This window comes from Chionomys nivalis, chromosome 7 (genome assembly GCF_950005125.1).
Source record: "Chionomys nivalis chromosome 7, mChiNiv1.1, whole genome shotgun sequence".
Classification (NCBI taxonomy): domain Eukaryota; kingdom Metazoa; phylum Chordata; class Mammalia; order Rodentia; family Cricetidae; genus Chionomys; species Chionomys nivalis.
The window spans coordinates 68,822,724-68,849,760 of NC_080092.1; the positions used below are offsets into that span (position 1 = coordinate 68,822,724).

Sequence of the window (27,037 nt, forward strand, 5' to 3'; positions counted from 1 at the left end):
CTGAGCTCCAGTTTCCTTACCTATAAGATGGGTAGAGTAATGGTTACCAGGGTGACTTGATGAGATAATGCAGGTGCTTAGCAAGTCTGCAGCGGGTAATTATAGATGCTGGTATCATAACTATCAAAAAGCAACTCAGGGGGCCAGGATTGTGACTCCCTGACAGAACGTGTGCCTGTCAGGCCCGAGGTCCTGGGTTCACACACAGCATGGAAACAAATGGCTGCTGGTCATTGTACACAATGTACATACACACAGTGAAACTGAAAAATTACGGGCGCAGCTAGGCTTTTGATGTTCTTTGGGCTGCTGGCTTATTTTCAAGCTAATAAATGAACGTGAATAAACATTTTGAAAGTATATTTAAAAAACCCTACAGCTCCCTGTCCCTCTCAGTACACACTCACCTTCCCAACCCCGCCCACAGCACACTGTAGTGTTCCGACTAAACTTGTGGGCGCCTTTCGTTGTGCCATTAAGTCTTCAGCAAAAAGAGACCTATCAAAATGCTTTGTTTTTGCTTATGATTGAATAGTATCTCATGATGTCTATGTGGCTGGTGATGAATTACCCTCATGTCCGTCACCAGCCTCCTCCTGGAAGAGTAGTTCCAGTCCTCTGTTGTCCCATGACTGCAAGGCTCGACTTTCTGTCCCTATTGGGCATAGGTACACATTGAAGCATAGGAACACTCCATAGAGGTGTGGGATTCACAAATCTGTAGGTAGGGGCACAATGCGCATCAATGTGTCCAGTGGAGGCAGGGGTTGAGGTTGTCATTCTTTGGACTTTCCTCTGCCATCCCGAACTGAGCATCCCAGCTGACCTTACGTGACTTGGCCTAAGTTTTCCCAGCTAAATTGTGGGGGGCTGAGCTGACTGTAGAGACAGCTCCTGCTATAGACCTTGCAGATTCCACCAGTGGGAAAACCTGCAGGGGAGCTGGTCCCTCTGTCCAAGCTGTTGGACCAGCGCCAGCATAAGCTCACTCCTGACACTGGCCCAGCTTCCTGGCCCTGCACCTGAGCTCCTGGTGGCCCCTTCTCCAGGTCTGGATCTGGACTGTTTGATTTGATCCCAAACACACACATGTTCCTGCCAGTTCTTTGGGTGGAGTGGGGAACAGTCCCTCTCTACCCAATGAGGTTTCATCTCCCCAGCCCTAAGTTGAACTCTTGCCGGAGCTGGTGGGGTTTGTTGATAGAAGAAAAATTTGTTGTGGAAATATTCCATAGCCCGCCCAGATTTTGGTACTAAACAACCTGTTACTCGGGCAACTTGACAACATTGGTGGGATGGGGAACACGGGCTTTGTAAGGAAACTGTTTTTTCCAAGCTTTCTGTTCTTCTGGGTGAAACTTTACTGCAGGCCCCTCCTCCCTTGCTCCCTGGAGCTGAGCACTATTTCAGAGCTGGAAGACCCCCATTTGCTCTCTTCAGCTCCTCCAGGGTTAGCTTGCCTCCTAGGATTCTGTGCCACCCCCAGTTCCGGAGTACTTGCTGTGTGCCCAGTCTGTGGTCTGTGCCAGGGAACACAGAGTTGCTCTCCAGCCTGACGGATGTTGTGTTGAATCTGAAATTGGACAGCGTGGCTTCAGATTTCAGCGTGGCCACTTAGCTGTGTGACCTTGAACAAGTGCTCACACTCTGTGTAACCCTACCGTTGGAGAGGGCAGGAGAGCACACACTGCTTAGGGCTGCTGAGAGCACGAAGGGCATTAAGACACATGAGGCCCTTGCCATGGTGCCTGGGGAGGAAAGAGGCTCAGGCAGCGGGAGCTAGTCATTGTGGCTATGTTGCCATTATCATGTTTTTGACACAGGGTCTCACTATGTAGCCCTGGCTGGCCTATCACTTACTATGTAGACCAGGTTGGCCTTGAATGCACAGACGTCTGCCTGGTTCAACCTTGGTCATTGGGATTGCAGGTGTGAACTCTGACGGCTGACTTTAAAAATACATTTTTTATTACACTTAATTTATTTTTACTATTTGTGTGCTTTAGTTCACCAAAGCACATGTGGAAGTCAGAGGACAACCTGTGGAAATCAGTCTGCTTCTCACGCGTGGATTCCCAGGACAGGACTCGGGATATTAGGAGTGGTGGCAAGTGTCCGCACTTGTACTGCACTGAGCTATCTCACTGGCCCTATTTCTTTATTTCTTTATTTATTTCTGGGACAAGGTTTCACATTTAGATCAGGCTGGTCTTGAACTCACAAAGATCCTCCTGCCTCTGTCTCTGAGTGCCAGGATTAAAGGCGCCCCCCACAGGCACTTCTGTTTTATGTTTTGGTACTGAGTTCTTCCAGTGTAGCACATGCTGGCTTTGAACATTTAGCATTCTCCTGGGATTCCAGGTATGAGGCACGCGTGAGCTGAGCACCGGAACTGGATTGGTATGAAGGCCTGGGGATCTTCATCTGCAATTATCGCAGTTGGAAGCAGAGTTGAACTCCTCAGGGCGCCTTTTATGGCAACTAAGTGTCAGGACCAAGATGAAGGATGGTGTCCTAAGGACCGAGGATCTAGGGCCAGATCTTCCCGTGGGGGAGGGCCATTAACCTCCTCTGGAACCTTTTGCCCTGGTGCCTCATCAGCATGTCCATTTGGCTACTAACGTCGACGCTGGAGAGGGAAGAATGAGGGGAAAGGAAAAGCTCTCCCTCCCCCCACTTGTTCTCCCCCACGTGTCTTCTTCATATGTTTTAAAGAGTTTCAAAACAAAACAAAGCAACAGCAAAACCTCATTCCAATGCCCTAGCCTTCCAGAGCCCCTTAAATACACGGGGATGTAGAGGAGCTGTGCCTTGTGTAGCCCTGTGGGTGGGGACCTGTAGCTCCTCACCCCTGCTAGCTGTCTAGCCTGGAAACTATGGGTCTTTGTAGCAACGAGTTTCGGAGTTCCTTTATTTTCTTTCTTTTTATTCCTTCTTTAAATTTATTTTTTACATATGTGTATATGTGTGCGCATGTACTTGTATGTATACCATGTTTGTACAGTGCCCACAGAGGCCAGGATTTTGGATCCCTTGGAGCTGGAGTTACATGCACTTGTGAGCCAGCCAGTGGGTGCTGGGAACTCAACTCTGGTCCTCTGCAAGAGCAGCAAGCAGGTTTAAGTGCTGGGCCATCTCTCCTGGATCCACCATACCCTCTCACTTCCCCACCCCCAGCCCCTCCAGCCCTCTTTCAAAAATCCTCATGTTTAACAGGCGAAAGAGAAATGAGTTAACACACAGAGATGAAGGGCCAACCCTGGTCACACAGCAGGGCGTGGCAAGTGTCGTTCTCCCTCTCCCTACCCCCCCACGGGTTTCCCTCTTCCGTGTCCAACCTGGCCTCTTGCTGCGGTTACTGTGCCAGGGTTAAAGAATGGGCACAGGTGTGGCTGCCCCGCAGTACTGGGGGCTCTGGGAATGAGGCAGGCTTTGTTGTCGTCCCAGCAGCTGTGACCGTTGGGGCCGAGTATCCATCCATTAAGCCGTTTCCGAGCCTTGGGCTGGAGCAGAAGGCTCGGCATTTAAAGGTCACCCGGCTTTTGAAGCTGCAGCGACATTAATAGCTTGGGAAGAAAACAAGTCTGTGCAGGGGCCGGAGGACAAGGCGGCTCTGTCAGCGCTGCCCCTCCTCCCCAGGGTGCTTGGCCGCGCAGGCTCACACACCCCCGGTAGCTTCTGCCTCTTGCTCGCCCACCTCCCGCTTCTCTCTTTTCGGGCCTCTTCAGTTCAGAAGCCTTAGAACTCGGCAGACTGCCCTGCACCCACCCCCACGGTGTCCGAGGTGACAATTGGGTGAGGATGCAGCTGCCCGGGGGACCCAGCAGCTTCTCGGTTCACACCGCCTCACCCTCTTGAGGTTTCCCCGGGACTTAGCCACGTTTACACATGACCTCATTCTGACCCCTCTGGCCCTGGTATCCTGGAGTCTCGCTGATGCAGTCAGCCAGGGCCCTGCTTCCCCTCCCGGGTGGGCAGAGCACAGATGTCACCCTTCGGGTTTGATGGTTTGCCTTGAGTTTCTGCCACAGCACTTGGCTGCACAGGGTCCCTAGTCCGGGTGGGCACTGGAGGACAAGACGCCTGGGTGGATTAATTCCATCCGCTGAGGTCAGAGCATAGAAAGTGGCTGGCGTCTCTCCTGCCACACATTACCCCCCTCATTTCTAAGATGCCTGTGCTATCGGGTGGCTCTGCTGTCCTGCAGGCAGCCCTAGGGTGGGGGCAGGGCACAACAAGGTTCTGGGAGGGCAGCTGCGGTTAGCCCTTTCCCGGGACTGCTGTGGCCTGGGCCCTGGGACACCACCTAGTGGCCTGGCCTGGTGATGTCACTGGACTGAACTCAGTTCCTGAGCAAGAAAGAGCCCCTTAAGGGTAGACCAGATGTTCAAGGTTCCTCAGCCAGGGCTAGAGAGGAAGTCTGGGGTAGGTGGGGACAGATCTGATTTGGGGTGATCCCTCCCTTCCTTCCCAGAGAGGTAGAAGAAAGTGCTGGCTTCATAGCCTCGTTCCTCCTCCTGGGGTCTCCAGTTCTAACCCCTACATTTCGAGGCTGACCTTGTGCCTGCTTGGGGGAAAAATGCAAATCAAATCAGCCATGGGAGTGGGACTGTCCCCTGACCCCTGGAGCTGACATGGGTGTAGCCATCAGAATTGTGTGCCAAAGAGACGGCCTGAAGACAGGCAGAGAGAGCTTGGGAGACAGGAACGGAAGCATCTTAGCTTCAGTCACTCTGTCTAGGAAATGGGGTCATAGAGCCTCCCTCTGGGCCTTGTAGTTTGCAGTGGGGAATAAGAAAGCAGAGGAGAAAGGGATTTAAACGCCCACTGTTTGTTACTGTGTTCCTCCACTGGTTGCTTCTCTGCTTGCCCACTTATCTAGCACAGGCTGACCGTGCCGGCTGCTGCCGCTGCGACACCAGGGACTCCACACCAGATACAGCAAAGCTACCCTTGGGAGCTCTGGTCTAGTAGAGAAGACGCTCACTGACAAGTGGACCATATATGGCGTTTGTGACAGAGGATGATGAAGCAGGGCAAAGGTCAAGGAGCTGTGGAGGACAGAGTGGTCTGCAGAGCTGGCCCCCTGATAGTGCTGCAGCAGGGACCAGAAGGAAGGGAGATAAGGCACTGTGGGCTTTGTGGGATGGCAACACAGTGGGTACTAAGAGCCCGAGGCCCTGGAGAATAGGGTAGGCTTGCTCATGGAGTGACAAGCATGTGGCTTGCTCAAGACAGCTGTCCGGGTCAGTGTCTACATGTGTCTCCCTGTGGGCGTGTACCTGTGGACACACACATGCACATTTTCTTTTCCTTCCTGAACTTGCTATGAGGATGACTTTGAAGTTTTGTTCCTCCCACCTCCATTTCCCTCCTGAGTGCTGGGATTGCAGGTGTGCACCACCACACCTGCTTTGCCCAGTGCCATGGATGGAACCCAGGGCCTTGTGCATGACAGACAAGCGCCCCAACCAACACATTTGATGGCAGGAGCACAAGGGGCTTGCTGGGCCACAGCGAAACTCTGGGGTATGGCCTGAGGACTAGCCACCAGGGACTTTGGAGATAAGGAAAGCCGTACCACCTTAACATGCAGTCCACAGAGAGGCAGGGAGGTGGCAAGGGGTGAGAAGCAACCATGTTCTGAGGGACAGTTTAAAGGCAAAGAAGGTAGGGGTTGCTGTAGATCAAATGAACGATGTAAGGAATATGTTCTTAAAGACGTTCCCAAAGCTTTGACCTCACCCATGAAGCTGGTTGGGCAGAGATGGCACATAGACACAGGCTAGGTTGGACTGACACTCTGTCAGAGGTGCTGGTGGGCACCTGGTGGAGGCCATAGTAGGTTGTATAGGTGTGGAGTGGAGGCAATGCCTGCAGGAAATTCAAGAGCAGAAGCCAGCATGCAGCTGGCTGAAGGTACTCAGAGCCGCAGGATTTACTCAGGAAGCAAGTATAGCATGGGGTAGCCGAGGCCTGTGACCAGCCGACCCCAGCCTGTCACCTCAGGGACTTCCTCCAACCCAGGAACCCATAGAAGTCCCACCCCGGCATTCCTCAGTGTACACACTGCTTCTGCCAGCGAGGAAGCTGAGGTCCAGAAACCTGAAATCGCTTTCCCAAGTCACGTGACCTTCCTGGGGTCGACTGTGAGCCCAGCCCCTCTGGTCCTCAGACTGTCTCACCCCTAGCACAGAGCAGACCATAGCCTTCAGGAACAGGCCTTCTTAAGGCAGGAGGCTGTCTGAGTTGACCTTGGACAAGGCTGGGTAAGCCACACTGGGGCAGTCTGCCTACCTCCCTGGGCCAGGCTCCAAGTGACTCAGGCCTTGAAGCCTCTCTCACTCACTTCAATTGGCAGTTGGCAGCAGGCTGCTTTGGGCCTGGCTCCCTGGGTCCTGGGGGAGGACAGGTATGGAGTTTCTGCTTCCAGGTCCTGAGGTTACCCACACCCATTTGCTCAGGGAGAGGTCTAACGGGCCTGGCGAGTTTGATTCACTTCCTCCGCCACAAGTTCATCAGGACTCACCTTCCTGTTTTCATGCCCACAGTAGCAGTAGGTTCACAGAGGCGTCCTGCTCTCTCCAAGGTCACCTAGCCAGGTCTGGGACAGGGCCAGAAGACCTCCCCTGTGCTGTCTGGGTCATGTATCCTTTGATGGAATGTCCTAAGCCCGGGCACACGTGGCTGCATTTCTCAGGCTCCTTGGCTCGTAGCCCTGCAGACCTTACTTGGCATTTTAGTTCTTTGGAGGTGGGATGCTAATTCTGGTTTTTCTTCCTACCCACTAGCTGTGTGGTTTTGGGTAAGTTACTTGACTTCTCTGAACTCATTCCTACTCTTATAAAATAGTAGGAATTGGAAAATTATAAAAGAGTAGGACTGGAGAATTGTAATAAAGATAAAAGGGGCTTTGACAAGTTCATGACCCAGGGGTGGTCTGTGAGCCTCCATTCTCCCATGAATTTTAAACTGCTTTTCATTTGAGCAGGGTTTACTACAAAAGGCAGCCTGATCTGGTGATTCTTTCCCCAGGCTGCTACCTCAACCCTGGCCTCAGGCTGGCTTAAGTTTAACAAGGAGCAGAGAGGGCAATCCTCTGAGAACCTAGACCCTATGTGGTGCTAGTCCTAACAGCCTGGCTGCCAGTAGTCTCTGAGTTTTGGCTGTCCATCAAATCCTGTTTCCCTGGCTTCTTATTTCTTTTTTTTTTTTTTTTTTTTTTTTTTTGGTTTTTCGAGACAGGGTTTCTCTGTGGTTTTGGAGCCTGTCCTGGAACTAGCTCTTGTAGACCAGGCTGGTCTCGAACTCACAGAGATCTGCCTGCCTCTGCCTCCCAAGTGCTGGGATTAAAGGCGTGCGCCACCACCGCCCGGCCCCTGGCTTCTTATTTCTGAACCACTTTCTCCAAACCCACAGAGCTGCTTTGGTGGAAAGATCTAGGCGTTTCTGTTGCTTATTCCATGTTCTTGAGATACTCTTCAACTGTATTTGAAGGTTATAGTTGTGGGGACAGTTTTAGGTGGTCACCCGAACTGGGATGTCTCCTACTGCCTAGGCTCCAGGGACTGGCCTGTGCTAGGAGAATCCTCATATCCTTCAGTGATCTGGAGGATTCTTGGGTTGATAGCCAGGGACTGGGAGAGAACCCCCATAGCCTCCCTCCTCCAGTGGGCCACTGTAGCCATGCACCCCTACTTCAGCCTGCCACTGAAGCAGACTGCCACTTTATGGCACAGGCTAAGAGCCAGGTTGTCTCCTTTGCACAGAAAGAGGGACAGATATTCCCACAGGAGAGCCTACAGTTGATTGAGAAGGCCTTTCAGTGTGTCTCAACACTCAGAGACCCAGCACCCAAGGGACCCGCGTGAAGGAGTTCATAGGATGGCTGTAAACTCATCTTTTTTCTTCTTTCTCTTTGTGGACCAGGTCCTAGCTTCTTTCTTCATGGAGTTGCCCTTGGCAGAGTGACAAGCCTGGCCTCTAATCTTTCAGCTGAATTACACTAGGGGCGGGGCGATGGAGGCTATACTCTCAAGGGCTTTAACCAGAGCCTCTGACCCTATGTGTAATGACATCGGAGTCTTGGCTTTTGGGGCCTGGAGGTTAGAGGCCTCCAGAGTGGTACTCCACTCCTAATGGAACCACCGAGCTGCCTCAGACCTCCTATTGGAGGGGAGGGCAGGAAGGGAGGGGGGCTTGGGTGTTGCAGCAGGAAGCCACACACATGTGGCAATTGTCTTGGGCTCATCCTCATAACCAAATCCCCAGACTGAAGACCCGAGGCCACCCTTCTTTCTTCTTGTGTCATGGCTTTGGCCTCCCCGGCTATGACTCGCTCTTCTGGGCAGCCAGGAAGTAAAGGAGTGGGGTGGTAAACCATGGTACTCTCAGTGGACCAGCCACTGCTCAAGCATGTAACGTCTGTGTGTTCTGATGTGGGAAGATGCCTACACTGTGCCATTAAGTAGATAAAAGTAATGGCATAGTGGAATTTATGGTTTAATCACATGTAAAGCAAACTCATGCATGGTAGCTTGTACGAGGATCCAATGCCTACACATGATGTGGGCACATGATCTTATTAAATAAGTTCTTTCAGGGCAGAAAGGGACTTCAGTGTCCGCTAGCTATTCAGAACCTGTGTGCCTGTAATTTTCCACTTCCGAATTCATCTCCTAGCTGGGTATAGTGGTACATGGTTGTAATTCCAGCACTTGAATGATGACGGCAGGAGGCTCAGGAGTTTGAGACCATCCTTAACTACATAGTGAGTTCAAGGCTAGCCTGGACTACATGACCCTGTCTTTAAAAACAAATAGAGCCGGGTGGTGGTGGCATGTGCCCAGCACTCAGGAGGCAGAGGCAGGCAGATCTCTATGAGTTCAAGGCCAGCCTGGTCTACAGAGTGAGTTCCAGGACATCCAAAGCTAGAGAAAGCCTGTCTCAAAAAAACCAACCAGCCAAACAACAACAACCATAACAACAAAAACCAAATGGACAAAAAGCTTGATGGCTCAGCAGGTGAAGGCACTTACAGACAAGATTGATGACTTGAGTTTGCACCCAGGGCCCACAGGATGGAAGGAGAAAGCTAACTAACCTCACAAGTTGGTCCTCGGACCTCCGCATGCGTGCTATAGCATATTGTGCACCCCCCCGCCACAAAATAAATATAATTTAAAATTTTTTTTTAAATTGTACCTAATCCACCTCTCTGGAAATAGGCAGACACCAGAATAGGGCTCCTTGAGAATGTTCATATCCTCTCGAGGAAAGAGAGGGTGCAAGATGTTTGGAACTCAGTGTGGTAGATACTTGAAGCCACTTCCAGAGTATGAGATCTGACCTGAAGTAGTAACATTAATGGCACTGATGGCCTTCTCATCCCAATGGGGTGGTCCCCGCTACCGTACCTTCCCTACTCCCCTCTGATCCTGTCTTTCCCTTCATAACAGTCAGTGTGAGTGTGTTTCCGCTCTCTGAGTGTGATGAAGATGTGCTCACATGACAGTTTCTCCATCTGCGGTCAAGGCCCTGGCTCCCGTCCTGGAGAACAGAGAAGAGGCTTGCATTTGGCTCCTCGAGCTCGAGAATACCTTTAGAGGAGCTGCATGCGGTAGCACTGTACTGGGGAGCAGGGGCAGAGGAATTGTGAGCTAGAGGTCAGCAGGGCTGCAGAGTGAGACCTTGCGACCTTCCTACAAGCTGTTGGACTCAATCTTGGGATAAAATGGAGAAAGTCAGAGCCAGATTTGTGTGTGTGAGAGGGGGGTCGGTCAGAGAACAATGTGTGGGAGTCAATTGTCTCCTTCTACCACAGAGGTCCCAGGAATTAAACTAAGGTCACCAGGCTTGGTGGCAAGCCCTTTATCCACTGAGCCATCTCACTGGCTGCGGGTTTTGGTTTTGAGAGACGAGTTCTCTAGTTCAGGCTGGCCAAAAACTCCCAATCCTCTGGTCAGTGCCTCCCAAGTGCTGGGACTATTCCACATTCTCCACCAGGCCAGGTTTTATTCAGTGGCAGGGACTGAACTGAGAGGCTTTGTGCATGCCAGGCAAGCACTCCACCTGCGAGCTGATCCTCAGCCCCTTACCAAGGGATTTCAGACACTGTACTCCCGCCTTTGTCTACACTAACAGCAACATCACCTTGGTGACCATCTCAGTGCTCTGCTGAGAGGGCTGGGTGGTGTTCTGTTGTAGATTTCAGTTCCTAAGCATGCTTGACTTTCAGGCCTGTCTGCACATCCTCGTGCTAACCTTGGGTACCAGCTAGGTTGACTGCATCAGGGAACTCGGTTCGAGATGGAATATGAATAAAACCTAGACACATAGGGTTCCTCGAGACAGTTTCGGGAAGCTGCGTATGATGGTATATGTGCCTGTACTCCCATCCCTCAGGAGTCTGAGGCAGGATAGTGAAAGGAGAGACAGAGGGATTAAGAGTTCAAGACCAGCCTCAGCCACACGTCATATTGAAGTCAATATGGGCTAGATGAGACCCTAACTCAAAATAACAAAAATAAAAACAAAACAAAGAAATGAATAGGAAAGAAAACATTTATGTTTTTTCATAGCCTTATTTATTTACCTGTTAGCATGCTTAGTAAGCACAAAGACCTGGGCTCTTCCCCAGCACCTGAACTAGGCTAGATATGACAGCTAGAGAGAGAACAGAGAGAAGCAGGTCTCCCTAGGCTGGGTAGATGGCACATCGTTTCCTAACAGCCTAACACCAAAGACTTTAAGTATCTTTGCTTCTACTTCTGACTCTGTCCCTCTTTTCAGGCGACGCCATCAGCGCAGTTGCAGCCCCCCTGTGGCAGGATGACTTGAGGATGTGGATGATCTGCGGTACAGCCACAGCCTGGCCAAGGTCCGCATGCCGCCACCACCCCGGCCCCTGTCCCCTAGCCTGGACCGTGCATTCTTGACAGGCGTCCTTGTGGACGCAGGAAGCACAGGAGTAAGTCTTCTGAGCCTGTGGAGCAAGCAAGTGGCTGACAGAGGGACTCCCCGCCTACGGTTTCTTAGCTTGTCAGAAACATTCTCCCACAGCGGCTCCACAAGATGACCAGCCTGTTCCGCAGGAGTAGCAGCGGCAGCGGCGGCGGCGGCGGCGGTGGCGGGGCCACCGGGGCTCGCGGGACCGGGACAGGGGCCGGGGCCGGAGCTGGGGCCGGGGATGGCAGCGCAGCCCCCCAAGAGCTCAACAACAGCCGGCCGGCCCGCCAGGTGCGCCGCCTCGAGTTCAACCAGGCCATGGACGACTTCAAGACGATGTTCCCCAACATGGACTACGACATCATTGAGTGCGTGCTGCGTGCCAACAGCGGCGCGGTGGACGCCACCATCGACCAGCTGTTGCAGATGAACCTGGAGGCGGGTGGTGGCAGCACCTATGAGGACAGCTCGGACTCAGAGGACAGCATCCCACCAGAGGTAGAGGCACGGTTAGACAATTCACCACCAATAGTGGTTCGGTCTCTCTTAGCGGCTCTGGGTTAACCCCCCTGGGGTGGAGTGTAAGGCAGCTGGCTTCTAACCAGCAATTATCTCTCTTGAGACTTTTGATCAGGCAGTGACCTATATTATGGGTAGCAACCATGCAGTAGTTTAACAAACACCCAACAAGCAAGTACCCACTCATTGGTATGCTAAGGGATAGGACAAGACCCCGAACTAAGGAAGGTGCTTGTTTAAAATGCAGGTAAAGATCCCTGTGAGTTCAAGGCCAGCCTGGTCTACAAGAGCTAGACAGGCCCCAAGATACAGAGAAACCCTGTATCAAAAAACAAAAAACAAAGTTGGGTGGTGTGGCACACGCCTTTAATCCCAGAGGCAGAGGGCAGAGGCAGGCAGATCTCTGTGAGTTTGAGACCAGCCTGGTCTACAGAATGAGTTCCAGGACAGTCAAAGCTACACAGAGAAATTCTGTCTCATAAAACAAACAAAAAGAAAAAAGAAGAGAAAAATGTAGGTATGTAGGCCCCACTCCAACACCTGACCCCTCAGTTCCAAGCCTGAAGTCTCTGGTGTATATTTTTCAAGAAAGGCTCTTGAATGGCAGAGTATCACCTTAGCTAACCAAATCAGACAATGTTTTTGGAGCTTCCAGGCTAGTGTGGATTGGAGACAGGAGTTGGACCAGAATGAGAGAAACAGGAGCAGAGGAGAGAATCACACCAAGAGCAGGGAAAAGGTGACCTGGCTCCAGGACCAGAGAGAGGGCGAGTGATCAGTAAGGCTGGCTACACCCTCCACTCAGAAGAGTAGGGGAGCACCACTACAGACAGGGAGCTGGGGGTGCTTGGAGAGTGAGGCGGGCCTTTGTCAGCTCGTCCTCAGATCCTCATAAGGAGGGAGCCATTCCCAGGGTGGAGGGCACATCCAACCACAGTGAATCAAGACCCACCCCACCCTTGGGGATAGCCTGTTTTCTATGGCCTCATTCAGGAGTTCAGTGTCCAGCTAACCCCTAGCCTAAAAGGACATGAAGTTCTCAGGGCAAAGGGTGAGGCATGCAAATAGTACAAGAGCCATGGATGAGACAAAACCAGAAGATGGGAACACACTCCACTCTGTTCTTTCCCATCCTGAGGGTTGAACCCAGGACCTCATACATGCCGTGCAAGTCCTCTGTCTCCCAGCCACTCCCCAGCCTTCTTTTTACATAAGCTGTCTCTGTGCAATCCAGGTGAGTCTTGTGCTTGCTCTGGAGTCCAGGCAGACCTTGAACTCCCCATCCTCCTCCCTCCAAGTCTCCAGTAGCTGGAATGGCAAGCATGCTCCACCAGGCCCAGCTGAATCCCACTGTTCCCACAGTCCATACTGTGCTGGGTATCTCAGCTGCTTCAGAAATACATCTTTTCTGTTTCTCAAACTTAATAAGAACCATCACCTTTGTTTACATAAGAACTCTGGACCAGATTCGACTTCAGGACCTGGCCTTCTTGCTCCTCCCACTTCCCTCTTTAGTGAGTGTTTCTAGCATTCTCACTCCACGGAGGAGATGTTGTAGGGGTAACAATGATTTGTGTCAGTGTGGTATGCTCTCCCCGGGCAGATAGCAGGTACAAGGGGAAGTTTTGCAATGAGATGTTGCGTGTGTGTGAGTATGTATGTATATACATAAGTGTGTGTGTGTGTGTGTGTGTATGCGCACATGCACGTGCGTATAAGCGAGAGATCGATTTGGATGTTAATCCTCAGAAGCCAGCTCCCTTGTTTTTGGGGGGCAGAGTCTCTCTCTAATTAGGCAAGACTGGCTGATTGATAAGCTCCAGGGAGAATTACTGTTTTACTTCGCATCCCCTGCACTGGCATTACTGGTGTGAGCCCCAGCCCAGCTTCTTATACAGGTGCTGTATATTGAACCCAAGTCCCCAAGCTTGTGTGGCAAGCCCTTTACTGACCGAGCCACCTCCCCAGCCCTATTGATGCTGTCTTTGCACAGCTTTCTGTCACCTTTTCCTCTGTCCTGCACCCCTTTGACCTGTCTGGATTAGTCAACAGGGAGAGCACTGGAAAATCCAGACCCTTCTCGTTGAAAGGAGGTGTGCATGTGTGCACGTGTATGTACATTCTTTCAGTGTGAGCTGGAAGTTCCCTGCATGCTTTGACTCTCTATGGTCCTGTTGGTGCTGGAGGCCTGGCAGGCGGGGCGTTTCCTGCCTTGCCCACAGTGCCCGTGGCATCGCAAGCCTCTGCAAGGCTTCTTCAGTCCTAGGCATCCATCCCGTGCTGCACTTCTGTTCCCAAGCAGTCTGTTGTCCCAGTCGAACCCTTTCTCGGCTCTCCTTGGCTCTCTCCCAGCCCCCACCTTTGGAGCCCTGCCTGGGCCCATCAGCAGGCAGCTCCTGAGCCAGCGTAAAGTGTTGCAGAAAATTTATGAGCCGCAGTCAGAATGACAATAACTGCTGACTGGAAAAAGCCCCCTCTCTAGAGGCTGATGGATGGTGGGCTGGCCCAGGGGATATCCTTGTCACAGAGAAACAGCTCCTGTCAGATAAATGGCCCAGACCCTGCCTCCCTACTAGCCTCCGGAACACCTGGCAGGCATCCATCACCCACAGTGAGTTAGGCCAGGAGGCCACAGAACTTACAACACCTTTAGAGCCAGAACAAGCTCCTTGTGGTTGGGAAGATGGAGCGGGGGCAGGAGGATGCTGGGGTTCCCTCTCTGGGACTACAGATCTTCTCTGGAGCTGACCTTCCCACCACCTGCCTTCTCCCCACTGTTGACACAATCCTCTCTTGAGGCTAGGTTTGCTGCTCCAAGAAGCTGCACTCTAGCATACAGGGCCTGCCCACATCCCTACCGTCCTTGAGTCTGGGCGCATGGCACAGTTCAGAGGAAACCCACAGAACTCTCCTCTCCCTCCCACCAGACCAAGTTTAGCCTGGACCCTGTCCCTCAGAGCCAAGAACTGTGGGAAACGGGGGCATGTGGCTGAGGGAGGCAGCGAGTCCTCTGGGCACCCTGGGATCTTGGCTGGCATCTTCTGTACTAGGCAACAGGGAGTCAGTCACCAGGGACCGGGACCCATTCTTCACACCATCTCCTTTCCTTCCTGGTGGAATGTGGGGTGAGCAGCATGGTGGCCTGGCCAGCCAGGCGGCCTCATTCTTTTTTTCTGCAGAAGCATCTGTTTAAATACTTTCCGCCTCACAGGAAAGAGCCCGCATTCCAGAGCGGGTGCCTCCTAGGGTCAGGCTGGCATGCAGAGCGCTGAGTGCGTGTGCACAGTCACTACCAGGACATGTGTACGCTTGCTACCAGGGCATCCCTGCCAGCCTCCCTGTGCTGGGCACGGCTGGCCTAGGGCTCAGATGTGTCTGTGGGGCCTGGATGGACAGAAGCAGAGACACAGCTTCTACAAACTCAGAGTTCAGATGGGGCTGGAGGAGTCAGGGACTGAGTCACTTAGGGCCTCCTGAGCCCCTTTCAGGTTCTTTGGTCTCTGAGAAAGTGGAAACAGAGCTGTGAGGGCAGGGTGGGGCACGGTGTGTGGCCGGGAGACAGAGCCTCTGGGGGCAGATTCCTATCTACCAGATATTGGGAACTCAGCCATGCCCTACCCTGGACCTTTCTCGCCCTGCTTCCTGCCTCCTGGGTAAAGAGAAGGGTCTAGAGGGGCAGTGGGAAAACTAGGCAGGGTGTGCAGACTGCCTGAGGGGAGGTCGCGACTGTGGAGACCTCGTCCCTGTTGTAGATTCCTATCTAAAGCCAGCAAGTGATTTTGCCATTTTATTTAACCAGACTTAGCCTCACAGGGCCTGTAATCTGAGCCCCTTAGCAGGCTGGGGCAGGAGGGTCAGAAGTGTTGAGGGCTGCTGTCCTCTCTGTGGCGAGGTGGTGCCGTTACCATCTTAGAGCATCAGCAAGCTTGGGCCTGTCCCCCTCACAGAAGGCAGGGAGGGTCATTAGCAAACCGGCACCCTGAGCTCTTAGCCACATCCTCCTGCACCAGCTGTCTGCTTTTCTGCTCCAGTTGCAGCTGGTTAGAGACGCTGGAGTCCATAAGAGGTTTGCTGAATCAGGGACTCTATGAAGGTAATACAGATGTTGGGGGGGGTGTCACTCCTGTCAGTAACTCCTAGGCTTGGGCGGGATCACTACTTTGGCCTGTCGTTGGCATCCTCTCTTGTTCACACCTCCCCAGGAGAAGTAAGGAAACAGGTTCGAGGCCAGCCAGGGCAACTTAGTGAGCCCCTATTTCAAAATCCAAGGTAAAAGCCAGGTAGTGGTGGCTTAATCCCAGCACTTGGGAGGCAGAGGCAGGGAGATCTCTGTAAGTACAAGGGCAGCCTGGTCTACAGAGGTCCAGGACAGACTCCAAAACTACAGAGAAACCCTGTCTCAAAAAAAAACCCAAAAAACAAAAACAGCAAAAAACACCCCCCCCCCAAAAAAAAACAACAAGAAAGAAAAGAAGGAAAAAAGGAAGGAAGGAAGGAGGGAAGGAAGGAAGGAAGAAATTCAAGGTAAAAAGAGTTGGACTGTGGCTCAGTGGTGGAGGCTCCGGGTTCAATCTCAGGCAACCACAAAACAAATAAGACTAAGACATACTCGGGCCTGAATTTCCTCCTCCGTAAAATGGGATTTCACTTGCTAGACTGGTAGGGTTCAGATGACAGAGGCGGAAGTACACAGGAGGAGATATGAATGATGTCATCATCAGATAATAGCACAGCTGTCCAGAGGACACTGGTCTCAAGGGTGCAGCCTGGGGAGGTGTCACAGAACACGCGCTGGGCACCAAGCACAATAAACCTCTCTCACAGGCCCGCCTTCCCCAGCTCCCCACCCTCACTGTCTCTTTCTTCCACCCTGTGTTCATTTTGCTGCTCTGGAGCACTGCCTGGGTAGGTGCCGCTGCCATGAACCATCCTTTGAGGCTGCGTGTTGTCCTCTTTCCCAAGTATAACTGAGGGGCCATGGGAGCCACACATTAGGGTTAGTACCTGAGGCTGGGATTGCGAAGAAACAACTTCCGGCATCAATGCACAAAACTCGCCCATACCTGGTCTCATCTGAATGCCACTGAGCTTCAAGGATGGGTTATTAATATCATCGTCAATAATTATTACTATGTATCTCTCTGTTGTCTCTGGTTCAGATCTTGGAAAGAACTCTGGAGCCGGATAGCTCTGAGGAAGAGCCCCCGCCTGTGTACTCACCACCGGCTTACCACATGCACGTGTTCGACAGACCTTACCCGATGGCTCCTCCAACTCCACCTCCCCGGTGAGAATCCATTTGACCTCAGAGCACAGCGCGCAGAGATGGAGACAGGGGTTGGGGTTGTATTAAACACCGTGGGAAAGTGGCTTCCCCCACAGCAGACTTCTACCGTGGCAAGGTACATTTTATCCAGATACCAAGGAGAACTTTCAAAACTTCAGCAATGAGGGTCTTGGGAAATAGCTCTAAGCGTAGAGGCCTGGGATTGAATTCCTAGCCCTCTACACATAAAAGCAGGGCACAGCAGCCTACATCTGGAACACCAAATCTAGAGCAACAGGGATAGGCAGATCCCTGGATTTCGGTGGCCAGCTGGTTTAACCAATCAGTAGGTTCCAGGTTCGGTGAGGAAACCCTCCTAAAAGTCAAGTGGAAGACTAGGGAGATGGCTGTCTGTCTGTCTGTCTGTTTGTCAAGTACCTGCAGAGTAAACACAGGGACCCGAGTTTGGATCCCATGTAAAAAGTTGGCGTAGCAGCCTATGCCTAGCGGACACAGTTAATTAACTATGGTTCAGCCTCCAGCTTCTTGGAATGTGTAATCAAGGGAGAGGCAGGGTAGGGAGATGAGCTCATGAAATATTGTACAGTCCCTTCCCTTCCCTGGCCCATGGACACATTAGTAATTAATCATTGTGCTGTCTCTTGCTGAGGCAAGATGAACCCCAGATTCCCTCCCAGCCCAGCACCCCCAGTAGCCATCAGTCACCCCTGGGCTGGTGATGCTAAGAGGTTTTAAAGCGATGTGAAGATGCATCTTTTTCTGGGCTGGTTTCCTGACTGGAGACAGGAGAGTGGACTGCAAGGTCCCCAGAGACTTATCTCAGCTTCGAGACTCTTGTGATTTGGAAGCTTACAGTGAAGCTAGCTGCCAGCAGTGTCCACTGTATGTGAGGTGTTTGCTTTTCTGGACCCTGGGTTTGGTGGCTACTAGAGCCTAGGTGTGGTCATTTTGTCCCGGAAGCTGCTGTTTCTTAGAATGACAAACTGGGCGGGAGGGGATGATATAATAGGGACTTGCTGTAGTGATCCCCTCGATTCTAGGCATCTTAGGAACCCCGGAACAGTGGTAGTGGGGAACTTGGAAACCAGTAAGAACAGCTGCCATTTGCCAAATACCCTTTAAAGGCCAGAGGCTGCCATGGCTCTGTACCCAGTGACTTATGTGGTGAACACTGCCATCACCCATTTCATAGATGAAGATGCTGATCCAAGGCTCAGAGCTGGGGTGTGACCTCAAGGCTCTTCATACTATGCCATCAGCTCCCTGCTGAGGAATCAGGCTATAGCTTAGGGAGCTGAGAGGCAGGAAGGTTAGCTGGGCAGGACAGAGGTCATCCATCTGGTGAGGGACAGGACACAGCGGGGACGTATCACCTTGGTACAGGGGATGCAGGCTGGGAGGTGGGAGTTAGGTGCCTGGGTGAGACTGACCTGGAGGCCACACTTGTGGCAGAGTACCGAGCTCAGGGGTCAGTGACTTTCCTGTGGCTTCTGTTTTGTTGCTGTTTCCAGTGTTTCCTTTGTGTTGCTGTGACAAAACACTTGAAGGAGAGGACCTGAGAGAGGAAAGATTTACTTCCGCTCGTGGTTTGAGAGGGGTTTTATCCCAGGATGGCAGGGAAGGTGCGGTAGAGCAGTCCTGTTGGCAAGAGGGCAGGGGCGTGGGTCTTCACATCACCGTGCATCAGGAAGCAGAGAGGACTGGCCCAAAGCCAGAGGCAGGTGGAACCTTCCAAGCCTGCCCCGAGTGACCTGCTTCCACCATCCAGATCCCATCTGGAGAGTCCATAACTTCCCAAAACTGTACCACCAGCTGGAGACCAGGTGTTCAAACTTACAAGCCTGTGGGGACATTGCAGACCCAAGCCATAACATTGAGTCCAAAGGACCTAGATCCTTTCAACTACGTTTATTTATTTATTCATGCATGTGTGTGTGTGTGTCTGTCTGTCTGTCTGTCTGTCTGTCTCTGTGTGTGGTGTGTTGCTTGTCCTCTGGGCCCCTCCCCTGTAGATCAGAATTTAGGGGAACCACATGGGAGCCCAAAAATCTGCTATCTAAGACATGGCCTTAAACACACACACACACACACGCACACACACACACACACCAAACAAACAAACTCTTCTGGAAAAGCCTATTTATGAAATCCTTCCCAGCCAGGTCCAACATGCTGTGGTAAGTGTGGATCCTCCCACCCCCAACCTATGCTTGAAGTTCTAGTTTTGGGGCTCCAGAGGCTCAGTCTCTGAAGATCTTCTTGGCCTCTGTCTCCTTCCCCCTCCCCTACTGAGTCCTTCCCTTCATCTGCCTGAGTCTCCGAAGTTCAGGAGAGACCCCTCCACACAGGCCGCCTGCTGCTTTTGTGTTGAAATTGCAGCCTCGGAAGTTTTGCCTCAAAGTTCATTTCTGACATTCCTTTCCAACCACAATAGAGTGGCTGGGCTGCCGAGGCGGGCCGTCTGCCTGCTGCTGAAGGTGACTTCATCCCAGCGCTTGGGGAAGGCTGAGTGGGGTTCTTTTTCCAGGACCCTTGTCCAGAAGCCAGGGAAACCCCAGGAGAAAAGGAGGTCTCCCTGTGTCAGCCCCTACCCCGTGGGCATCCCAGAAACAATAGCTAGAGGGTCTTGGTCAGGCTTTGAACTCCCTCTGCAGCCATCCTGGGTAGCTTCCAGGTGTGACTGAGTTGAGGTGTCCACTTCACCCCTAAGGAAGCCTGGATAAGCCTTCTCCCATTGTGGCTGGAAGTGGTGTCTGTGAGAATGACAGATGGGCCCTGGGAGGAAAACAGAACTTGGGACAGGGCCTTAAGTGGCAGAGCATTGCTGAGGAAACCTGGCCTAGGAATGCGTGTCCTGGGTTCCCCTGCGGGTGCCTCTCTGGGGATCCCTGTATGTCTTCAGGCTGTGAGCTGAGCTCCCCCTAGCACTTAGCAGCTGGTTATCCGGCTGCTCCTGCCCCCGCCCTCCCCTCATACCCACCGGGCCACCAGCCCAAAATAGAAAAGGAAAGGAAGTTATTTCCACAAGTTAGCAGCAGACGGAAAGGCTCCCCTCCAGTGAGGGGGCGGAGGGATTCCTGAAGCTGGAGGCCAAATCAAAGCCAGGCTGAGCCCAGCATGGCCCCCACCACCCCCAGCCGCCTGCCTTCTCCGTGTGTCATTTCCCTGATTCAGCAGGACACGTGTCCTGCGGTTGCCACGCAGCAGGCTGCTGAGGAGCTGTGGAACTACTGGCCCAGCTCCAGGCTTCCTTCAGTCCTGGGCTTAGAGACGGAGCCCGGGGGGTCAGAGTAGCCAAGCCCTGTTCCTCTCCTGACATAGGCACACCTTGCGTGAGAAGAGGCCCCATAGACCCCTTGGAAACAAGAATGTAATCCTGGCCTCCCAGCAGTCCACGCTGAAGCTCATGGGGGGAGGGGGCACCCAGTACCTTGGAAGGAGGTCAGCAGGGTCTAGATTTGGTAATGAAGCACCAGGGGCCTGAACTAGGGTCTTCTCAATGTTCCCCACCCTTTGCTGACTGTAGTTGAGCCAGAATGGGAACTCAGATCTGCTCTACTGTCCAGGAATCTTGGGAGCTCCCTTCCCCAACAAACCAAAGACAGGATGGGCTGTTGGCAAGCTACTCGTCTGCTGTTGGGTGGAGTGGGGGGAATATCTGCTACTTAATAGTCCAGCATTGTGCCAGCTGTTAGGGACACAGGCAGAGAAGCATGTGGCCCCCACCCCGATCTGTCAGTACATTCATAAAGTCTGTATCTAAATCCACAACACTGACATTTGCACCAGAGGCACTGAGTGACAGGGAAGCATCCCAAGGCCAAGGCTGAAAAGATAAGGAAAGCAGAGCTGACTGAGGAGACAAAGAGGTCCCCACTGCTCCTGGCCTGGCCGTCTTCCTTCTTGGTATGCCATTTCCCTCACCCAGCAGAATACATGCCTATACTTTTGTTCTGAACGCAGCGTGAGCGCAGGATGCTCTGAGTAAGACCTCCGACTACCTGAGAACCTGTGACAGGCCCATAGAGCTGTGGCTCAAGGCCTGACCTCTCCCTGCTCTCCTCACCTTCCACCCCCCAGGATTGATGTCCTAGGCTCTGGACAACCTGCAAACCAGAGTCGCTACAGGAACTGGAACCCACCCCTGCTGGGTAACCTTCCTGATGACTTTCTCCGAATCCTGCCCCAGCAGATGGATAGCATTCAGGTAACCGGTCGCCCTCAGATCTCCATGCCTGCCTGCCTGTCGAGTGTCTCATCTGCGCTACACACTCAATGCCAGCCGGATTTGCTTCCTGGTTTCCAAGCCCTGGCTGAGCCGCTTTTGTTGAATAGAGTTTCTAAGGAAAGAGAAATGAACCCATGGCCTTGCTTCTCATCTGGCCCGATGTTTAGGGTCAGGGTTAGGTGGCCCAGGGAAGGTGGCAGCCTGAGGAAGCTTCAGGCTGGAGGGAGAAAAATGGGGTAGCCAATGGTGGGGTCTAGGACTGCTCTGGGAAGGTGCCCCTGCTGGAGGGGACATGCAGCCGACGAAGGGAGGAGCCCCTGCTGGAGGGGACATGCAGCCGATGAAGGGAGCAGTGTGGGACTGGGAGTCCACGGAACTCTTCCCATATCGCTTCTCAAGATGATTTGGGTTCCATAAGAGGGAACGAGGTGGCCCTGGATTGGGGGGGGGTGTCCTTTTGATGTCCTCCCTGCTTTTTTTTTTTTCCTGCGGAGACAGTTCTGAGTTGTTCCAGTGAGCTTGCACCAATAACTGGATCCTATTGGGAGGAGGGGACTACAGAGTGGGGCTGGAGGATTCTGGGAAAGCACACGTGTCTACAGGTGTGCATGGATTTAAGTAGGTGATCTGTATGCTCGCTCTTCCTCAGGGTCACCCTGGGGGTTCCAAGCCTATGGGTGGAGAGGGAGGCCTACCTCCAGTGCCAGGACCCGGTGTCTGCGACCAGGACAGCCGCTGGAAGCAGTACCTGGAGGACGAAAGGATTGCCCTCTTCCTGCAGAATGAGGAGTTCATGAAGGAACTGCAGCGCAACCGTGACTTTCTCCTCGCACTGGAAAGAGGTGGGCACCAAGCCTCGCCACCAAAGAAGAGAGTGATGTGGGCAGTGGCCTCAGGCCTCAGGAGGGGGTTGTGCTGGAGGCTACCATGCCAGGTGCTTTCTGACCTGCATAAGCGTAGCCCTTTCTGGGCCATGCAGGAGCCCCAGGGTTCAGCTATGGGGGTTTGGGAACACCTGGGAACTCAGAGGAAGAGGGGTGTGCCCATCGGGGCCTTCTCCTCTGCCCTGCATTAGCCTTGGCTTGGATGCCAGGAAGGAATGCTGCCTTACATTCCCACCAACCTCTAGCCGCAGGCGGAGGTACCATGTCTTGAGCCCTGCGAACAGGGTGACTGGCTCCGTGGGTGCCAGAATGGGAGGCTTCCTGAATGGAAGAGGTGAGAGCGGAGTGTTTGGGAGTATTTGCATGATCTATGGGTGGGTTACCCTGGTCCCCAACCTGGATGCCTTTTATTCTGAGGTAGGGATTGGAGACAAGGCTGCAGAAGCAGTCCTGTAAAGGTCACAGAAGGAAGGGGAGGAGGGAAGGAGGGAGTCTGAAATGTTTGGGGAGGACGGAGCAAATTGTCCCGCCAGGGTGTTGGGCTGGAGAGAGCAGACACACAGGTGGCACGAACGAGACTCGGTTGGGCACACAGCTGCAGACCTGCAACCCCAGCGTTAAGGAGGCTGAGGCAGGAGAACCCGGAGTTCCAAGAGAGCCTGGGCTCCATCTTGAAACCCTAAAGCAATAGAATAAAATAGGTTTGGACTCTCGGGAAGCTGCTAGTTCTGACATCCCAACATCGCAGATGCTTGTTAGGCGGTTGTTTCTATTATCACAAATTCTTCAAGAGCTGATAGACACTGTGCTTACATACTCTGTGTGTGTGTGTGTGTGTGTGGTGTGTGATTTATGTGTGCTTCAGGGGCTCAGCCTTCAGCAGCCTCCAGTGTGCCCCTTGGGTGCCCTGGAGCTCACTTCTCTGATAGAAACCATATCCTTTTGCAGATCGATTGAAGTATGAATCCCAGAAATCCAAATCCAGCAATGTGGCTGTTGGAAAAGACTTCGCCCTTCCCTCCTCTGTCCCAGGTAAGCTTGCTTTCCTGAGAGAGAACCTGGTGGGCTCAGTGGGCCCACACCCCAACTTTACCTTCAGTTTTGAGAGGTTAGGGGTAGGATGAAGAAACAGACCAAGGGTGGGATCTGAGGCCCCTCAACAGACCAGATGGGAGGCCTCCTGTGAGGTGAGATATCCCTTCAGTGAGTGTCCCTAGGTCCTTCTGTCCTGGGAGCTGTAGGTCACCACAGGCTGGCCGACCTTCCAACTATTTCCGGATCTTGAGCTACCAGAGGACACACGGAATCATGTAATGTCCCTTAATAGCAACTGAGAATAGGAAGGTCTCAAAGTCTGATGAGGTTTGGCCCAATGAGGCTTACCGCCTAATAGCAGAGCGGCAAAGGCATGACACCTGTGTTGACCGTATCTAGTGTGTGGAGATCGATTGAAGTATGAATCCCAGAAATCCAAATCCAGCAATGTGGCATTAGTCTGGGAAGGGCTCATTCATTCACTTAAGAGACTGAGGACTGCCTGCTCAGAGCCCTGCCGTGCCAAAGGTGAGGAAAATAAATTCTGAGCATTGAATTCTAGGTGGTTCAGCAAGAACTGCCTCAGGAAGGCCAGAGAATCCCAGTTTGCAGTCCCTAATATGACTGCCTCCCCACCCCCACCCTGAACTCATGTCAGACTACCCCATGGCTTCCTCCAGGGCGAGTGTCAGTATGGCTTGATGCACAGACTATAGCTGAGCTGAGGTTGGGAGTGGGACCAGAGGCCCTGCTTTCGTACTTGGCCCCTGGACTCTGGATCCCTGACCGGTTACTGCCCTCTCCCCATATACATATACAAAAAGGCTCAGCCGTTTTTCTGGGAGCAGAACCTCCATCCTAGAGCTGAGCCGGGAAGGCAGGAGCAGAAGGGTAAGGCCCCCTGCTAATCCCAGCTCAGAGAGAGACAATCCCATAGAACTGGTTCATAAGCAAGAGGCCAGGAGCTTAGGCCCCACCAGATGTTCGTCTGGGAGTTTTACAGAGCTTCTCGTCCTTGATCCCAAATTAATGAGGGACACTGGGGCTGCTGAGCTACATCAGGGTGACTCAAAGGGGACCTAGCAGCCAAGGTGACTCAGGATGAGCCAAGTTACAGGGTGGTGGGCAGCAGATGAACGGCAGAGAGACTCACACAGTGAGGAGAGAGTTAGAAGCTCCCTCCAGGAGCTTCACTGGGCTCTGACTCTTGGCTGAGCCCTGCTCTGTTCCTGTTCAACATCTGGGAGGGAATAACGGAGGAGCTGAACTTAGAAGGAGGGCAAGATCTCCCCGGAATTCTTGGCTCTGTGTCCTTTCTGCTTCCCTTCCACCGGAGTTAGGATGCACAGAGGGCCAGCACAGCACAGATGGGCTGGCAAGTGGTTAACTCTGTGTTCTGCCCTGCTCTGGGTGCAGAAGCCTGGTATGCAATCCCTAGAGATTTCTGTGATGTGTATCTTCCCCACCCAGCTCCTTTCAAACTACCACCATGACTTTGAGAGTATGGGATTGTTCACAAAAGTTGAAACCTTCTGCCAGCCGCCTTCCCACACTCGCAGCAGTTAAGACTGCCCCCATGGGCTCAGAAGAGGAAAATGCATCTTGCAAGAAGGAAGTACACTTGCAGCTCGCTTTAAACTCCAGGGGCTGGGGAAGAAGCCTGCCCCGTAGTGAAAGGACCTAAACAACCATGGAGGGGCACCATCTCATCTGCTTTCCTGGGGCCATGGCAGCTGCTCATTCTCTCTCTCTCTTAGTGGGACCTCAGAGACCCAATGGGCCCGGTCCCTCAGCAGGTGTCTCCTCCTTCCAGGAACCAGTGACACCAACCCCACTGTGTCAGAAGATGCCTTATTCAGGGACAAGTTGAAACACATGGGAAAATGTGAGTCCTGCTCTCGTCCCCTCCCTATCCCCACTCTCTTGAGGCAGGCCCTGTGGCCTCATGAGAGGCAAGGAGCCCCCACCCCTGAGGATTTTTAATGCTATTGACTTTTGGTGAACTTGGGTGACATTTTAATCACAGGCCAACTCCCTCAGCCTTCCTGCCTTACTTTATTCTGCAGCTGAGTCTGGGGACAAATTAAGTTTAAATCCTCTTGAGCCAGCTGTCTGCAGAAAAATAATGTGTGTCAGTGTTCACATTCTCTGTGGTGTGAGGGCTTGGCTGAGATAGGAGCCTGACTGCGTCTGCTTTCTGTGGGAATGGGAGACATTTGGGGGTACAGGGGACCTCTTCCCACCGTCTGCTTCTCGTCATAATCCCCTTTCCGATCTCACAGACCCATAACCAGTGGGAATGAGGCTGGGATACTTTCAAGGTTTTATTTCAGGGAAAAATTTCCGATGAGTCATGGAAATCCTAGGACCAACTGTGGAGGTGGCTGGGGAGGGGCGGGAAGGCCTTGGCAGCCGGCGGGAAAGAAAGCCAAGATCTGTGGCTCTCGCCTCTCCGGAAGGAATACCCGGATCTTGGACTGGAAGCAGGCTGTGTACTTGGCTAGTGGTGGCCTGTGCTGCCCCTGGAGGCCGACCTGGGATGGCACACTTGCTCCTTAGGTGGCACGGTGTCTGCAGTTCCTGTCACTATCCTCTTCCCAGTCCCCACCCAAGGGGCCTGGTGCTGCCCTGGCTGCCCCCAAACCTGGCGGGAAGCCATCTGATGCTCTGGCTGTCTGGAGCATGAAGGGCTCACAAGTCTCTCTGCCCCAGCCACGCGTAGGAAGCTGTTTGAACTCGCGCGAGCTTTCTCTGAGAAGACCAAAATGAGGAAGTCAAAGAGGAGACACTTGCCGAAGCTTCAGTCGTATCCTTCTGCTTGGCACGGGGATGGGGTGGTGAGCGCTAGGAATGGTGATGGAGGTCCCGGCTGGACCCCCTGAAACTGGACCTCCCTGGGGAGTGGGATCTGGCTCTGTAGTTTCCCTTCCTCGTTTTGTAAACCAGGACACCCCGTCATCAGCTCCCTGGACACTGTCCTTCCGATGCTTCCTATGACTTCTTTGATTTTGACCTTGAGCCATCTGCATTTTGGGGGAACACAGTACTCCTCCCCTTGAAAGCAGCAAACCTTTCCCTCATTTTGCTAGTTGAACTGGTTCCCAGGTGCCCCGCAGCCTTGTCTCTAGAAGCCTGCTTTCTCACTTTGGGTTCTTCAAGTGAAAAGGTGTTTCCCTGTCTTCATCCAAGCTCCCATCCGTGCTTAGCCAACAATGGGGCCCATGACAGTGAAACCTGAGTAACCAAAGGGGAGCCGGGAGAATGTCACTCTCTGTCCCTAGAGATGGGGGAAGACTAAGGAGGTTAGGGTCTGGCTGGGTGCTCGGCGGACCCCAGGAGTGGGACCTAAAAGGGGCAGTGTTAGGCAGTTTGGGGACAGGAGGGATGGTAGAAGCCTCTTGAGGCTAGTGGGCTGGAGGACAGCACAGGCAGACTGGACAAGCTGTGACAGTTCCCGTTCCTCTCTGGGGGAGTTTTCCTGAACGGGCTGGCAGGCTGGGAGCTGCTGCATCGACAGCCAACCTCCTGGATGACGTGGAAGGCCATGCTTATGGTGAGGAAGGGTGGGGAGCCTTCAGCTCTGACTTACTTGTGATGGGTGACCCTTTGAGAGGAGGTCCTTAGTGTTTGATGTTCAGCAAGCAAGGGGACACTCAGTCTAGGCAAGTAACCCACAGAAATGTGAACCCTTGCCATGTGGTGCACACAATGCCCCTCCCTTCCCGTAGTCTCTGAAGGGATGCCCAGCGAGCCAGGCGCTGTTCCTAGGGAATGTTTTTTAGGGAATGGGGCACAGAGAGGCAAGCCTCATACATGGACAACCACAAGTTAGAAAACTCCAGTCTAGCCAGGTGGTAATGGCTCACACCTTTAGTCTCTACACTCAAGAGGCAGAGGCAGGCAGATCTCCGACAGTTCAGTGCCTGCCTGGTCTATGGAGTGTGTTCCAGGACTGCTAGGGCTACATAGAGAAGCCCTATCTCAAAGAACCAATGTAAAGAAAAAGAAAAGAAAAGAAAAAGAAAGGAAAGAAAAAAGCTTCAGACTGAGGGCCTTGAACTTTTTACTCAATTCCTCCCAAAGGCCACAGGGGTCAAAAGATCTCGCTAGGCCACCCGTGGATGAACTCCTATCACC

At 52.8% G+C, this 27,037-nt stretch overlaps 1 protein-coding gene across 3 annotated transcripts in view; it reads left to right on the plus strand.

The window, feature by feature from the left end:
- The window catches only part of Cuedc1 (CUE domain containing 1), a 90,758-nt gene that overhangs the window by 59,813 nt on the left and 3,908 nt on the right, over positions 1 to 27,037 (plus strand). For all 3 annotated transcript variants that reach the window (XM_057776229.1, XM_057776228.1, XM_057776230.1), the window contains exons 2-9: positions 10,792 to 11,445; positions 16,626 to 16,753; positions 20,834 to 20,960; positions 21,631 to 21,823; positions 22,814 to 22,897; positions 24,714 to 24,785; positions 25,613 to 25,706; positions 26,395 to 26,453. In XM_057776229.1, the coding sequence (XP_057632212.1) occupies positions 11,074 to 11,445; positions 16,626 to 16,753; positions 20,834 to 20,960; positions 21,631 to 21,823; positions 22,814 to 22,897; positions 24,714 to 24,785; positions 25,613 to 25,706; positions 26,395 to 26,453 (1,129 nt within the window). In that variant the 5' untranslated portion in view covers positions 10,792 to 11,073. The remainder of the gene's footprint in view (positions 1 to 10,791; positions 11,446 to 16,625; positions 16,754 to 20,833; positions 20,961 to 21,630; positions 21,824 to 22,813; positions 22,898 to 24,713; positions 24,786 to 25,612; positions 25,707 to 26,394; positions 26,454 to 27,037) is intronic.